General features: G+C 46.9%; 1 protein-coding gene across 11 annotated transcripts in view; it reads left to right on the top strand.

Annotated features, from left to right (window-relative positions):
* Positions 1-17,083, top strand: part of IL13RA1 (interleukin 13 receptor subunit alpha 1) — a 78,907-nt gene that overhangs the window by 35,311 nt on the left and 26,513 nt on the right. For 2 of the 11 annotated variants that reach the window (XM_040628740.1, XM_040628784.1), the window contains exons 9-10: positions 791-887; positions 2,654-2,738. In XM_040628740.1, the coding sequence (XP_040484674.1) occupies positions 791-887; positions 2,654-2,738 (182 nt within the window). The other 9 variants (XM_040628732.1, XM_040628725.1, XM_040628755.1 and 6 more) reach the window with 9 other exon arrangements.

The raw sequence follows: 17,083 nt of genomic DNA, 5'->3' as shown, positions 1-17,083 counted from the left end.
TCCAGCCCACCCTCAAGGGGAGGAGATTACATAAGGCTGTGAATATCAGGAGGCAGGGATCATTTGGGGTCACCTCAGAGGCTAACACAGTGATGCTAGGCCCTGGTGTTGCTTTCTAGATGGCCGTGTCCTAGTGGGAAAGATGAGCATATAAGGAGACACGACCTTCTACATGGGAGATATATAGCAAGGCGGTTCATGAAAAGCTCTGGAACCAGACAGTGCCAGATTTGAGGCTTGATGGCATCACTGCTGAAACCCTTCTGGACGAGCCATTGCGCCTCTCTGAGCCTTGTCCTTCTCATCTGTATGAACGGAAGATAACTGTTACGTATCTCTGTAGCATAGCTGTACATACATGTGCAAGCCCTTAGGATGGTATCACACATATAGTAGCTGCTCAGTTAAGAAGTAGTGGTAGTTAGGACTGATTTACATAGTCTAATAGTGGTAACCAATAAGAAAAGGTAGTCACTGTTAATGAGATGACCTTTTTAACAGGTCTAACGTTGTGAATAGTGTCCAAAACTAGTTAAGATATCCTGGTTTACGGATAACCCGCAAGCTGTTTAGTCATCCGTGGGATTTTAGGCACCAGAGCAGGACTGTGCTGTTCACGAAGAAGGGAACGGAAGATAAGATAATTGAAGAGTTTTGGAAAATAGGTCGGGGCGGAGTGCGGAAATATCTGTGATCTTGCTCGTTTGATCCAACCGTTGCTTGGTGTTTTGGTTTTTTTTCCTAAAAGGGGTTGATCTCTCACGTTTTGCGCTTGCTCTCCATTTGCCAGGTGAGAATACCGACCCCACGTTCTACGTCAGCATGTTGCTTGCCACTCCGGTCATCGTCGCGGGCGCCATCATAGTCCTCCTGCTTTATCTCAAAAGGTGAGGCAGCTGCGGCGGAAGGCCTGGCAGTTTCTGCTAGCCCGGGAGCTGCAGTCCCTACTGTCCGCGAGGGTGTTGGGCGTTTGCCCCAGCTATCCGCGGCGCTTTGGCTCTACGTGGCTCTTGGTAGTATGGCATGGCCAAGAGGGCTCATCGCGCGCATCCTCTGGGGAGCAGGATGTTGGGTTCGTCTCCCCGCTCAGGAGCTCTTCCCTTTGCGTTCGCTCTACTCTTTCGAGCGGCTAACGTAGCCACAGATAGCGGGTAGCTCTTGGAGTGATGTTTCAGAGATGGAGCACGTGACCGATGAAACGACTCGGCCGGTGTTAATGCAGAGCGGGCCGCTGCTCCAAGCTGCGGGAAGACAGCTTCCCCAAGTCGCCTCTGGTAGCTGGTGCTCCACACCCGGGCGACCGGAGCGGGGGCCGGAGAGGCGGGCGGAGCGGGCTCCCGTAGGCCGTGGCAAGGAATTGAGATTGTTCTCCTAAGCCTGGTGGGGACACATTGGAGAGTTTGAAGCAGGGAAGGGACGCGACCTGATTTTACTGTCATAAAAGGTCACCGCGGTTGCCGAACGAAGAACTGGCTGGGGCAGGAATGGCAGCAGGTAGGCTAGCGAGGAGGCGTTGCAGTGCGTTCGGGGGGGAAGGTGAGGGCAGCCTGACCTAGGGGGTTAGCGACGGACGTAGTTAAGATGTGGTCAGGGCCGGGATGTATCTGGAAGGTAGAAGTGAGGGCACTTATCATCCATCCATGGAGGTACGAGGGGGGACGGAGGGTTCAAGGAGGGCTCAGGCCTCGGGCTTCAGCAACTTGAGCGAACGCCGGAGCCATTTGCTGAGACAGAGAAGATTGTGAGGAGGAGCACTGGCTCTAGGACAAAGGTGAAGACTTCAGGTTGGAACAGAAGTTCGAAATGCCTAGTAGATAACGCAAGTAGAGATGTTGAATGGGTAGTTGTGTGATGAACCTGGAGTACAAGGGAGAGGTCTGGGCTGGAGATAGTTCTGGGAGCCCTCGGCATGTAAACAGACCCGAAGCCCTAAGACTGGAAGAGAGCACTCGTACAGCAAGTGGGACGGAGGGTAAAAGAGGGAGCCCTGGGCCACACCAACATTTAGGGCCCAGGAGATGAGGTGGGGCCACCAGAGGGTACTATGACGTGCAAAGATGGACAGGGGGAGAAGAAAGAAAAATTAAAGAAGAATGTACCCTGCTCTCAGAAGAGTATTTTTTTCAAAATTATAAGCAGTAAGCCCCCATCTGGTCTCAGATGAGTAAAGCACCATTATTATTTAAATTAGGGGAAGTGCATATGCATGCACGCCGCGCGCGCGCGCGCGCGCGCGCACACACACACACACACACACAGGGTCATAACCATGTGAGGCGATAGGTGTGTTAATTCGCTTGATTGTAGTCCTCATTTCATAATGTACATGTGTATCATGGTGTTCATGTCAACTATAGGTAATTTTTAATTGTCGAGTATATCTCAAGCTGGAAAAAGAAAAAGAGTCTTAAAAGTGATAGGGTATGAGCAGTCTGCTTACCCTGATGGCCCCTTTGGCCTGCCCATCCTGGGTGCCCTCAGGACATCGGGTTCTCAGCTGCTTGCGGGAATTTCTTCACAGCTGCTCCATCATTAAAGGTGACTTGTGTACCGTGCCTTTGTCCACATCTTCTTTTAATGTGGCTTTTTTTTTAAGTGGGGCGTTCCTACGGGCTGGAAGATTTGATCAAAAAATGTCTGTGTTTTCTGAAAGGCTCAAGATCATTATATTCCCTCCGATTCCTGATCCTGGCAAGATTTTTAAAGAAATGTTTGGAGACCAGAATGATGATACCCTGGTAAGCCCCGATTCCATGAAGTCGAAATCGGTTTTTGTTGGGAGGCTATGGGATTTGTAAAGAGTTGGGTAAAACATACAACATATAAAATTTACCATTTTGACCATTTTTAAATGTACAGCTCAGTGCCATTAGGTACATTCACAGTGTCATGCAGCCATCATCACAATTTCCAGAACTTTTTCTTCATCCCAGAATAGACACTGTGCCCATTAAACAATAAGTCCCCATTCCCCCCGGCCCCTGGTAGCCTCTTTTCTACTTTCTGTCTCTATAAATCTGCCTATTCTCAGTACCTCGTGTAGGTGGACTTTCACAACATTTGTCCTTTTTTGTGTCCGACTTCTTTCACTTAGCATGATGTTTTCAAGGTTCGTCCATGTTGTAGCGTGTGTCAGAACTGTATTTCAAAATTGATTATATTTTTAAGATTTTGTTTATTTATTTGACAGAGCATAAACAGGGGGAGCGGCAGAGCGGGGAGGGAGAAGCAGACTCCCCACTGAGCAGGGAGCCCGATGTGGGGCTCAATCCCAGAACCCTGGGATCGTAACCTGAAGGCAGATGCTTCACTGACTGAGCCACCCAGGTGCCCCTAAAATTGGTTATTTTAAACTTCATTTTATCTAAAAGGTTAAAGAAGAGGCAATATATTATGTTGTATCCCAGGGGTGCCTGGCTGGCCCAGTGAGTAGAGCATGTGACTCTTGATCTCGGGGTTGTGAGTTTGAGCCCCGCGTTGGGCGTGGAGCCTACTTAAAATAAAAAAATAATTAATTAATTTAAACACATTTAATTAATTTATTAAATTAAATTAATTTAACACATTTAAAAAATGTGGTATCTCAGACTAAGCATACCATTTGAGAGGTCCTCAGAATACTTTGCCCATCTCCTCTCACTGGGCTTCATTCTGTCTGTGGGGCAGGGAATCTGTTTAATCCAAACATTTGAGGAGTGGAGCATCCCCAATGAAACCAGTCCGGTAGGCAGGGCTTCGGGCTCTTGGGAGACTTGGGGGAATAGAAGGATAGGGTAAACAACTGAAAGAGATTCTGTCCATGCTATTGCCTGGAAAGCTGGCCTCCGAAGACGAGGCAAACCCACCCGAACTGTTCTGGTTCGTTTGCTGCATACTCTCTTGCTAGAATTTGTGGCCGGAAAACCTAAGACCTCAGGGGAACCAGAGAGTTTCAGGTTTCCCTGATAAGTACATTCACCCAAATAAAATAATAAAGACACTAAATGGAATAAATATCAGTATCATTACAAATATTTTAAATTAGTAATATCAGGCACAGGGCAGTTAATTTAGCGAAGCAGTACAGCATAGCGCATAATGGCCTGGGCTCTGGAGTCAGATTGTCTGGATTCAAATCTCATTTACCATCTGTCTGACCTTAGGTAACTTCCTTAAGCTCTCTGTGTCTCAGTGTTTTCATTTGTAAAATGGAGGTCATGATAGCACCTGCCTCCTGGTGGTGTTATGTGGGTTCGAGTAACTGAGTACGGAAGAACCGCTCAGCAGGCAGGCATTCCGCAGTGCTCAGGAGGCGTCGGCGGTTAGTATTACTATTGATACTTCCCATTTATTGTTAATCCCCAAACAGTTCTTCTTTTTTTTTTTCTTTTTAAAAAGTAAGCTCTACGCCCGACCTGGGGCTTGAACTCATGACCCCGAGATGAAGAGTCACATGCTGTGCCGCCTGAGCCAGCCAGGCGCCCCTCCCCAAACAATTCTTGTCATAACAAGTGATTCACAACAGCCGCGCTGATGTATAGCGGGAAAGGAAGGCGGGGAGGCCGATGTGCTGTCAGGGCAGGGCGCACGTGGATCGCTCTGTCACCAGGTCGTGGTCACGCTGCCTGACCCCGGGGGATAGGGCACCGCCAGGCAGATAGGTCCCAAAGTCAAGTGCCTGAGGAGGAGGCGGTCACCTAGGGGGAATATGGCAACCGGCGGCTCTTCGCCTCTCGTTGAGTCACCACCGACTGGAAGGCTTGCGAGAATAGAGCATCCCGTCCCCGCCTCCAGAAAGTCTGAGTGCACCGGTCTGGGAGGGACCCCAGGAATCTGCATCTCCAACAGGAGCCCCCCCCAGAGGATTCCTTTGCTGGCAAGATGGTTTGCAGAGCCCACTTTGACAAACACTGTTGTGGCCATTTTCCTTAGGGTGACCTCGTGTCTTTCTTCATCTACCCCACTAGCGCGCTGGCCGCCGGGGGCTGGGGATGGCGCAGGCCCTTGCGGACACCCCTGACCAGCCCTGGAAGGTCTGCTGTGTGTATACAGCAGATGGGGTGCTGGGCTTCCCTTCCTTGCTGTGTCCTCATAACCGCCCCGCAGCCTACGTGCTGTGAGTAGCATTTTTTTCACAGATGAGGAAATGAAGCCTCAGCGAGGTTCGGTAACTTTAGCGCAGTCACACAGCTAGTAGGTAGTATGGCGGCATCTGACCCGGCATGGTCTGACTCTAGACTTCTCTCTCTCTTTCCGCTCTGCTGCATTGCCTCTCGTAAGAGAGAGTGTTTGTCCTCAAGAAGCTCACTACCTTCGGAGAGTTCTTTGTGACAGAAGGAGAGGGTCGGGATGGGGGCCTTTGGAGAAAAAGATTTGGACTCACATCGTGGCTGGCCTTCTGTGGGAAAGCATAAGGAAGAGCCATCGGACAGGAGTCAGAAGGGAGTGGTGAGAGGGGGAGGCCCGGTGGCAAGCCGGGAAGCTAGTCCTGAACTTGCCACATCCAGGCTTTTGTTTGGCCACGTGGCGTATCTCACGGTTCTCAGTTTGGAGCCTGCTGCGTGGCATACATTCTGCTGGTTCATCCGAGGCCCTCCGGTTCCCCGTTCCCACCTGGTGTCACGTGGAGCTGCCAGGCCAGGCCCCAGAGAGGCGTTTGCGTTCGCTGCCCCTCCCAGCGGGACGGGGACAAGTCAAAGTGCCACGATACAGATGCCCAATACTGGCGAAAACGTGTTTGGACTCACTGATAGATACAGAGCATACAGCCAAAGCCTAGATGAGAGCGCAGTTTCCAGCCTAATACATTTCTAAAAGGTGATCCCAGCCAGCGCTAATGAATGGGTAGGGAGCGGGCAGCTGGGCCTACAGAACGGTGTTTTTGCCTTCTGGAGGGCAACTTGGCAAAATGTCACAAAAATCTTCAGTCTGATAATTACACTTTTAAGCATCTGTTTTGAGGAAATAATCCAGCAATGGCACAAGGATGGGCAATGCAGCGTTTGTCTCTAACATGAAAAACTTAGAAGCCAGTGTAGAATTAGTTAAAAAACAAGCTAGGCTTTCAAAGCATTTAATGTCACAGCAAAATACTCACGATTCGAGAGTAAGAAACATCAGCCCTGCAGAGTATGCTGCCATGGTAATTTGGATAACAATGCGTGACTCCACGCACAGAACAATGAGTGGAAGGAAAGGAATCGAAATGATCATCTCTGGCCAGAAGGGCTGCACGGATAATTGATGTTATTTTCTACCTTTCTGAAATTTCCAAATTGCCTATGATGAGCATGTATGACTTTCATAATGAAAAGGAACCCTGTACAAGTCATTAAGGGAAGAGAGAATATTTGGGTCACGCGGGTTTGAGAGATAATAGGGACTGGAACTTCGGTGGTAGCAGAAGAGATTGACGCAGGCGACAGTATTAAAGGCAGCTCATTACAACTTGGGGACTCTGTGGGCGATGAAAGGTCCAGAGAGTAAAAATAATCTCAAGGTTTCGAGCCTGAGTGATAGAGTGAACGATGGTAACATTGACAGCAAAATCAGATCAATTATCTTTCTCAGAGATGGGAAAATTGCTTTTTTTCAATTTGCTGTCTAGAGGATAATATGTTGTCCCGATGAGTCAGAGAATTCTATAATTTAGCGAGGCTGATATACTGACAAGATGGACCACTAAAAGCATAAGATGTTTTTGTTTGTGTTGGTTGCAGACCATTAAATAAAATCAGGGTTTAAAACTGAAAGTATAATAAAAATGCCAGACAAGGGGAAAGGGTAATAGAACAAATTTTCATGTTTTCTTTTTAAGCAAATGAATAATCTTCCTTTCTCTACACGGCAGCAGTCCTCCCCAGTGCAACTGCATACGCGGCAGAAAAACGAGCCTTTTCCTTCTAGAATTATGGAATTAGAGAATGAACATGGCCCCAGAGGTCATCCAGCGAGGTGGGCGTTTCACGTGTTGAATTATTTATTTATAACCGTGAATTGTTAAGATGCTAAGATGCTAGTCCTACCCCCTCATTTTTAGAGACGGGGGCGGTGGGGGCCCTAGAGACATTTCTCAGGGACTGTCACGGAGAGAGGTCATGGCAGAGCCTGAACCAGAAGCCAGGGTAGCCCAGAGTTACTGTCTCCTAATCCCGAGAAATAATCCCGGCCCTTTCTTATTACTCTTCTTCCCCACTACACCATCCGCGGTGGTTCTTTTAAATAAGAAAACCCCCAAAAACTCTTTTAGGTGTGGCCACGAAGAAACGAAATCCTCTGTATAGTTTTCCTTAAGGTTCCTAGTGTTTTGACAGTGTTTTTTTCATCACTATAGTAACATTGCGGCCAACAGCATTTCTTCCTGTGGCTTCGCTGCTTGCCTTTCCTTTGTGACTAATTGGGCTGCGGGCCACGTCTGGGGGGCGGGGGGCTGTGCAGAGGGGATTGCTGCTCCGCATCTGCATTTCTGTTTCATCCGTAAAAAATTATCTATTCTTCCCCCGCTTCTTGGAAGCCAATTATGTTTCCAGCACCGTGCCAGTTTCACATTCCTGATTGGAAAGCGGCTCTGTAACTGGGAGTCGACTTCCAGATACTGCGGAGTTGTTTCTTTCTTTCTTTCTTTCTTTCTTTTTTTTTTTCTCACTTCAGTATGTATCTTTAAAAATTAGGAACGCGAAAAAAGGAAACAAAAGTTAGGAACACTTCCCTACATAAGCAAAATAGCCTGGCCGTCCTTTTAAAAATGATTCACATTCTTTAATATCATCTAATACTCAGCCCCTATTGCAATTTTTCCAGCTGTCCCCCGGTTGCGGGGAGACAAGGTCGAATCCATTGCCGTGGCACCGTTCGTGACGTGAAGATGGAGCGCTGTGTGTAGGGTGGTAACAGGGTGTCCCCTCCTGCCCCTTGACACTTATGTCCCCCCTCGCCACCTGAAGCTCGTCTGCGTGGCTCTGGGTTAGCGCCCTGTCGGCGCTTTGGCTCAGCTCCGTAGCTAATGCTTTTTGGGCCAGTTGGCCTCGAGTGAATCCATAATTTCAGCAGGCATTCTGAACTGACGATTTTTCTCATCTGTCATCTAATCTACATTTATAAGCTGTCCCTTTTCTCTAAAGCACTGCTTTGAGTCATTAACTCGGCTCTTGGGGGGGTTCTGAAATTCTGTTTCTGCTACGAAGGCAGGTACGTGTTTAATTCTTTCCCTTTACTTCTCAATTTTTAAAGCGAGGGGTTGGAGCCAAAGCCCCCTTAAATGGTACCACCTTTGTCCCCTTCACACCACATTCAACTGGTTCTTTTTTTTTTTTTTTAAGTTTAAACTCCACCCCCAATGTGGGGCTCGAACTCACAACCCCGAGATCAAGAGTCGCACGTGCTACCAACTGAGCCAGCCAGGCGCCCCTCGTTTCCTTTTTAAGCTGCAGTGATTTTTAAGGCATCGCAGTCCCCAGTTCATATTGTTCAACTTCCTATTGTGGATGTCGATCTGAAGAAAACCGGGGCAAGCAATCTGTTGGCTTGTAGTTGTACAATAGGCCACTGTTTCGTGCAGGGCTTAGGGGCATGAAACCCTCTTGGTTTCTATGGCGAATTCACTGTGGGAACTAACCAAACCTTGGAAGTATTCTTAAGTGGACATTTGGTGTTCCATGAAACCACGAAATTTGTTTATTTCTTTAAAATATAAAAGCCTGTATAGCCTGCTGCTTTTCTTGGATTGAATGTCTAACAACTAAAGGCCAGTCGTGTTAGCCTCCAAACACTGATTTTTTTCCCCCATCTATGATGTTTTTCATCTTCAGCCATTACTCTGTCATTGATTACCTTGTTTTAAAAAATTGGCAGTGTGAGAATCAAATTATGGATGGGTAATTTTGTGGATTTATTTTTTTTTTCTGCAAGTAATTTTAAAAATAGACTGGCATATAATTCACGAAATTGAATAATAGGTCAGAGCATTTGTTCCCTTTTCTTACACAGACATACTCATAGAAGCAGTCCTCAGGAAAAGGCCACAATGCTGATGATGAGTGAAAATGAGAGTAATCCGAGTTTTAGAAATGAAAAAAGGCAATTGAAAAAATTAATGTCTTCTTGGAAGCCATTTCTGCTGCAGTGTTCCCCTCATTAAAATAGGGTGGTTTTTTTTTTTTTTTCTTCCCTGTCCAACCCAGCTAACCATTGGGTCTAATGACTAAAAACCAGCGACAGTGTAATCTTCGGCATGCGTTTTTAAAAATTAAAATATTTTTCTTTTTAAAAGCGACACGTATTTATTATAGAGAAATGGGAAATACAGATCACCAAAGGAGGAAAATAACATCACTCTTCATCCTGTCACCCGGACGTAACCATCTTTAATGTTATGTGAACAACATAGAGAAATGGAACTTTTAATGATAAATGGAGTAACAGTGACAACAATAATAATAGTTTGTACTTGTGGAATTTTTGCTACGTATCAGACGCTTTTCTCAGCACTTCCTTCATTAATTTGTCCCCATCTTGCAGTCGGTCTTATCTCCAGCACACGGGTGAGGAAAGTGGGGTACCAGAGGGGGACTTTTGTAGCTTGCTGGGGGTTGCATTGTGAGGACACAACAGAGCTAGGATCCAAACTGAACGGACAAGAGTCAGACTTGGGACCTGAACCCAGGCATCCTGATTCTCCAGTCTAGACTCTGAGCCAGTCATATGATATGTTTTAATAAAACGCTCATATTTAATTTTCTTTGAATTTAACGGATGAGAAGGAAAGAGGTGGAACTGAAGGAATTTCTGAACTTCTGACAAATTTTTAAATAAGTTTTAATGATTATTGGAAAGGGCCATTTTTCTGTACGTTCTCCCTGTTCTCTCTCCATTTTTGAAGTTGTCCAGTATCTGCATGGTCAGTGCAGGTGACTGTGCCATAGCACAGTGTCTCCCTTAGAGCCCTCATGTGGTCTTAATTCCGGGTGAGTATATCTATTAGATGCTCACCACCGGTCTTCGTGTTCATGTCTCTCCAGTCACTTTGGTTGTTTGAAGCTCTGCACGTTTTCTCAGGGAGGATTCCTGGGACCAACATTTCCTGAATTATTTACACATTGATGGCGTCTGCTGCATTAATAATTGAAAGTCATTTTAGCTAGATATAAAATCCATGGCTCACATGTTCTTGCCTTGGGTATCTTAAATGTGGCATCCATTTTCTTCTGGCATAAAATGTTGCCAGAGTCTGCTGACAATATAATTTTCTGTATTAAAATACTTAGTCTTTGGGCGCCCGGCTGGCTCAGTCAGTGGAGTGTGTGACTCTTGATCTCGGGGTCGTGAGTTTGGGCCCCATGTTGAGCGTAGAACTTACTTAAAAAACAAACACTTGGTCTTTTCTGATTGTCAAAAGCTTTTTTTCCTTCCAAGTCCAATAATTGAATAGGTCTTGGTGTTGTTGGTCATCCTGGCTTGATTTCTGTGGTAGGTAGCGTACCCTTTCAATATGTAGTCTCAGATGTTTGCTTTTTTTTAATTTCAGTAAAAATGTCTTCACTTCTAGACTTCAGTTATTCCGTTGCCTTGTTTTCTTTGCCTGTCTTCTGTATTTGTCACATCCTCTTGAATAATTTTTATCCACCTTCCTTTAAGATTTTTTAAAAAGAGTTATTTATTTATTTTAGAGAGTGTCTGTGTGTGCCCGTGTGTGCGTGCGTGAGCGGGGGGAGGGGCAGAGGGAGCGAGAGCAAGAGACTCGCTAGCAGATTCCCCACTGAGTGTGGAGCCCAACGCAGGGCTCGATTCCAGCACCCCGAGATCCCGACCTGAGCCGAAATCAAGAGTCGGCCACTTCACTGATGGAGTGCCCCGTCTCTGTCTGGGTCAGTGTGGCGTCTCTGTGCACCAGTTGCTCCTCAGAGTGGGACTTGGCCCTGGAAGGGAGCTTTGGATGACTTTGAGAGTTCATGGGGCCCAGGCAGCTACCATGGACTCCTTGCGCTGAGACACTATTGGGAAGGGCAAACCCCTGCCAGTCTTAGTTGTTGTTCATACGTTAGCTTGCTGGGGTTTGAGTTATTTTAGAGTTCTCAGGTCTATCAGATGTCCTGCTGGTTCCCTCTCCATACCTCCTCCGTAACTGATTCCAGTGTGCTCTTGTAGCTGTCTTTAATTTGTCCCACCCATGCGTACTTCAGGGTTCAGGGGGGAATCCTTTTGATCCGGTTCTGCCATAGATGGTGCCTGTGGATTTGGCTGTTGCTTTCCTACTTACCCTGGTTACCTTTCCTGCTTGTGTTTTCTGTGGTGGCATTTGGGGACATTTAAAAGCTATGCTGCCAACCACTACCTCCCCCCCCCAGGATTTCTCTGTAAATTACAGAGCACAGGCCAGATCGTCTGCTGCTTGCTTGTCTAAAGTCTGCAAGCTAAGAATGGTTTTATATGCTTAAATAGTTGGAAAGATCTAAAGCAGAATATTTCATCATAGCACATGAAAATCATTTGACATTCAAACGTCCGCACCACTAAGGTTTTGTTGGAATGCAGCCGCACCTGTTCATTTACATGGTATCTGTGGTTTTTTCATGCTCTAACAGCACAATGAGTTATGCGACAGAGCCTCAAAGCTGAAAAAATTTCTTATCTGGCCATTGACAGAAAACGTTGGCCAACCCTGGTCCTATAATATACTTTTTAATGGCTGAATAGTATTCCATTGTGTGACTCTATCATAACGTACTTAACCAAGTCCCTGTTATTGGGCATTGAGACGAATTCTAAAGTTCATCATTATAGGCATCATTTCATAGCTGTATTAGCATATATATTTTATTATTTTGGGGGGTAATAATTTTATTACTTTGTTACAGGTAAGATTGATGGATCAGAGGAGATTATACTTTTTAAGCTCTTTGATTAATATTGACAAATTGTCGTCCAGAAAGGATATACAGGCTAAATAAATATCTATTAAGGATACTGATTCAATAAATGTACGGTGCGTTCATGCAATGACGTATTATGCAGAGGGTAAGGGAAATGAGGTAGTTCAATTTTACTAATACATAAAAATCTGTAATATATGCTGTTAAATTAAACACCCTGGTTACAGATGTAGAGTATGATTCCTTCGTATTAAGGAAAGGGGGGCCTTAGAATACATGCTTGTAAATTTTTCACAAGAAGTATAGATTACAAGTAGGTGGTACCCACTTAAACACCTAGCCATAGTACGCTATGACCCCTGGTTCAGTCTAGAACGGTGGTTTTGCCAGGCTTTTGTCAGCATGAGTGTATCTTTATTTTTTTTAAGTTCTTGCCAATTGACAGATGAGAAAAGGGCATCTTGTTTTCATTTACATATCATTTTGTATTGTTTTGTATGTTCATGGGCTTGAAGTCATTCTTTTGTGACGTTCTTGTTCATTGTCCGTTTTTTTAAAATATTTTATTTATTTATTTGACAGAGAGACAGACAGCACCAGTAGGCAGAGCAGCAGGCAGAGGGAGGGGGAGAAGCAGTCTCCCCACTGAGCAGGAAGCCCGACGCGGGGCTCGATCCCAGGACTCTGGGATCACGACCTGAACCGACGGCAGCCGTTTAACTGACCAAGCCACCCAGGCGCCCCCACTGTCCATTTCTTTTTCCCTGCCATATTCATGTTTTGGAAACTTGGTAGTTTGTAAAGCTCTTTTTTTTTTTAAGATTTTGTTTATTTGGGAGAGAGCAGACTGAGAGTGAGAGAGCATGAGCAGAGAGGAGAGGGAGAAGCAGGCACCCCGCTGAGCTGGAAGCCCGATGTGGGGCTCGATCCCAGGACTCTGGGATCATGACCTGAGCCGAAGGCAGACACTTAACTGACGGAGCCACCCAGGCGCCCCTGTAAAGTTCTTTTTGTCTATCAGCTATTAATCCTTTGGCTTGTTGTCCGTTTGCCTCGGTATGGTATTTTGGGTGATTAATGATGTTTTTCTTTTTTTATGCATTCAAATCTTCCTGTATTTTTTGTGTGTAGGAAGCCTTTTCCTGTCTCAGATTTATGTACTTGTTGCCCAATATATTTGTCCTAGGTCTTATTTGATTTTGTTTTTTACATTTAGGTCTTTCATCCATGGGGAATTTATCCATGTGGGCCGTCACGTAGGGTTTAACTTTATTTTTCAAATGCTTAGCCAGTTGTCTTAGTGCCATTTATTGAATAAGCCATTATTTCAAGGTTATGTAATTTTTTCAGACTGTTTTTTATTAGATCCTGTGCATTTCACATTTTCAAAAGTCAGGTTTGTTGATTTGATTTATGTAAAATACAATTTCATCTTTTTAAGTGCAGTTGTAGCAAATGTATGCAGCGTTGTCGCCACCACTCACACCAGTCAAGATCTAGAACGTTTTCATCATCCTCCAAAAGGTCCCTCGTGTCCCTTTATAGTCAGCCCCCTCACCCCAGACCCTATACCCTTGCCACCACTGATCTGTTTTCTATCCCTAATTTTTTTGCCTTTTCCAGAATGTCTTTACGAATGGAACCATCAGACACATAGATTTTTGGGTCTGGCTTACTTCACTTAGCACAGTACATTCAAGAGACATCCGTGTTGTTGCTATCAGTAGTTCATTCCTTTTCATTGCTGAGCCACATTCCATGATATGGCTGAACTGTAGCTTATTTAACAATTCACTTGTTCAAGGACAGTGGGCTTATTTCCAGTTTGGGGCTTTTACGAAGAAAGCCACTATAAACATTCACGTAGGGGTCTTTATGTAGACCTACGTTTCCAGTTCTCTTGGGTAGATACGTGGGGGTGGGACAGCCGGGTCACGAAGTAGGCGTAAGTTTCATTCAATAAGGAACCGTCCGCCAACACTGTACGAGAGATCCAGCTACTCTGCGTCTTGGTCGACACTTGGGATTGTCAGTATTTTTTATTTTAGCCATCCTACCAGGAGTATGAGGGTGAAATAATTTATTTAGAATGATTTGGATATTTTAAGCATTGTCTCTCCACTCATCCCTGCCTGTGCTTTCTAAGACTGGACGCTCCCGACCTGCTCAGTCCATCTCTAATTGTACAGCCCGAGGCAGCGGAATAGTCGCTGTTGCTCTTGTTTCTGTTTTTCTGCTTTCCGTTTCCTTTCCTAGGCTTCTCAAACCAGAATACATCCGAGCAGAGAAGGAGCTTAGAAATACTCCAGTGCAGGGGTGGCAGACTTTTCCTGTAAAGAACCAGAGAGTAAATATTCTTGACTTTCCCAGCCGTTCGGTCTTAGTCACAGCAACTCACCTCTGCTGGCGTAGCAGGAAAGCAGCCCCAGCCAACACAGAAAGGAGGAAGCGCGCCTGCGTTCCAATAAAACTTTATTTACAGGGGCGCCTGGGTGGCACAGCGGTTAAGCGTCTGCCTTCGGCTCAGGGCGTGATCCCGGCGTTATGGGATCGAGCCCCACATCAGGCTCCTCCGCTAGGAGCCTGCTTCTTCCTCTCCCACTCCCCCTGCCTGTGTTCCCTCTATCGCTGGCTGTCTCTATCTCTGTCGAATAAATAAATAAAAAATCTTAAAAAAAAAAAAACTTTATTTACAAAAACAGGCGGCCTGCTGGATCCAGCCCTTCCACCACAGTTTGCTGACCCCTGGTTCAGTCTAGCAACTCTGTTTTACAGATGAGGCGACTGAGCTCGGGTTCCACCCCTCCCTTGATTTATAAGTAAAGAAGGCAAAGGCCGGGGTCTTGGCTTTCACCGTGAAGAGACACATTGAGTTCAGGATGAGCTTACCTTTATCGGGCCCTAGTAAATGATGTCCCATGAAACTGTTAATATAGGGCCTTTCAAAAGTTCTAACTGCACTAAGACTTCTTGGGACATTTTATATATCGCCATTGACCTCGATGCTGGTTGACTTTTTGAGCCTATTATCTCACTGGAGCAGTGGGCAAATTTGAGGGGCAAGAAAATAAAGGTAGTAACAGTTAACGTAGAAAAGCACACCACCCTTTTCTTCTTCTTCAAGAGACTTTGTTTCAGTTTTGGAGATGTCCACATTTCTCTGTGGAGATATCTTGTAAACATCACCTAACAATCCCATGACTCTCCTCCCCGCTTGAATGTAATTCCTGCTTGTTTTGTTTCATGAATTGTTCAAATGAGATGAAGAGTCTTAGTCACAAAAAAAAAAAAAATCCTCTAAAACACGTAACAGGAAAACATACACTCATGGTTGCATGCACGCAAACCTAAAAATAGCGCTGGCCGGGTCCTCCGGGAGAGAACATTGTTTACTCGAGTCATCGTGCGTGTGCGTGTGTGTCTGTGTGGGTGTGTGTGTGTGTGTGTGTTCTCCTTCCTTCCAGCACTGGAAGAAGTACGACATCTATGAGAAGCAAACCAAAGAAGAGACCGACTCTGTGGTGCTGATAGAAAACCTGAAGAGAGCCCCTCAGTGACGGGCGTCATTTATTTTACCCTTCCTCGTGACCTTGTGCGGATTCGTCCCATTCTGCATTTGTTACCCGGGAACTCGTGAGACGGACGCTGAAACTACTGGGCCCCGAAGAGCAGCCAGCTCAGAAGCGCCGCGACACGGCGCGCAAGGGCTCTCTGGCCAAGACGGTGGAGTCGTCGTCGCCGAGTCGAAGAGCAGCCGCCCCGGCCAAGGCTTCGAAGCAGGGGACAGAGCAGACAGCGGTGATGCTGGCGGTAGACGGACTCTTACTGTGAGCCCTCGGAGGGACCTGTGCCTGCTCCGCGCTCTCTGCGCCAAACAGGACCAACCCGTGTGATTGGCTGTGTGAGGCTCATTTGGGGGGCGGTCCCCAAAGGCAGCCCCAAGTCCCCGAGAACACCTGGCGGACGAAGCGGCTAAATCTGCGCTCCGGTCGGGATCTCACGCGGGAGTGCGTGTGGCTCGTCAGCGTCTTCGCATCTGGAGCCCTCAGCCCCCGCAGCCGCGATTTTCTGGGCTTTGGAAGGCGCAGGCCGCAGCTAGCCACGAGGAGGACGCCTCCGGAGAAAGCAGGGGCCGCTCCTTTCCCGCCCCTTGCAAAGCCAGCAGGCGGCGGGCGTTTGGGGCCGTGGAGGGAGAAGGGCTCGCCGGCTGTGAGAGCGCGGCCGCGGGGCCTTCACCTCCGCCTTCGCCCCCAGCCTGAGGCGTCGCCCCGAGGGGTGCCAGTCTAGCCGAGACTCCTCTGTTCTTACCACTTCCTCTCCACCCGTCAGTTGCCAGACCTTTCGACTCCCCAGTTGCCCCCGCTCAGTCTCCCTGGCGCAGTCACCCTGGTCCCAGCAGGCAGCCTGGCTGTCCCCTGTCGTTAGAAACCAGAATGAAAAGCTGCTCACAACACCTAGAGGGGCAGGGAGTAATTTGCATCTCAGGTAATGCGTGCGGAGACTGAGAAACAATGACTTATTAAGACTAAGACTAAGAAACAATTCTTGCATATTTTGTAACTTGTCCGTGAGTCTGCATTTCTTTGAAGGTTTTCAGCGTTTACTATTCCTCTATGCATTTTCGAAACAGAAAGGAGGTATTATCTTCACTTCGAACTTTGCTCTCGCTGGCTTCGGGAAAGAATAGTTAGGTCTTCCCCTCTTCCCTTGAGGCCACAACTGGTTACGAGTAGGGTTTGCTTCTTATGTGGATAGCATCTGAGGCTCCAACGTTTGTGTTTTTTTGGGGGGGGGTTGCATACTAAGTTAGGGTTCCATTCTCTCCCAGCCCTACATCGGACCCACAGAGATGTGCCCCCTGCTCCTCCTCCCCCCTCCAAATTTAAAGAAGCGTGGAAGCCAGAGGCCCCCCCCCCTCACCCCCCAGCATCTCTCTCCGCATGCGCACTGATTCCGATCCCTGGTAGGAACTTGAAAACTTGATACCACAAGTTCTCCAGACACTCACCCACTGGCAGCAATCAGATGTTGCGACTTGCAACTCCTGCTCTTACGGGATGGGAGGAGGTCAGAGGTGCCTGTTCGCCACAGGCTTGGGCCCAGGTGGCCACCGGCTTGCGCTGCCACGGAGAGGACTGTGCCCTGGCTCGTCGCAGGAAATTCCGTGCCAGGGGCAGACGTCAACATGTTTCCTCCGTGCCGTTTTTTTTTTTTCTTTTCTTTTCTTTTTTTTTTTT

Source organism: Ursus maritimus (genome assembly GCF_017311325.1).
Source record: "Ursus maritimus isolate PB19 chromosome X unlocalized genomic scaffold, ASM1731132v1 scaffold_X1, whole genome shotgun sequence".
In the NCBI taxonomy this organism is placed as follows: Eukaryota; Metazoa; Chordata; class Mammalia; order Carnivora; family Ursidae; genus Ursus; species Ursus maritimus.
Note: the sequence above shows the minus strand (reverse complement) of the source record. Positions and strands in the feature narration are given on the sequence as shown.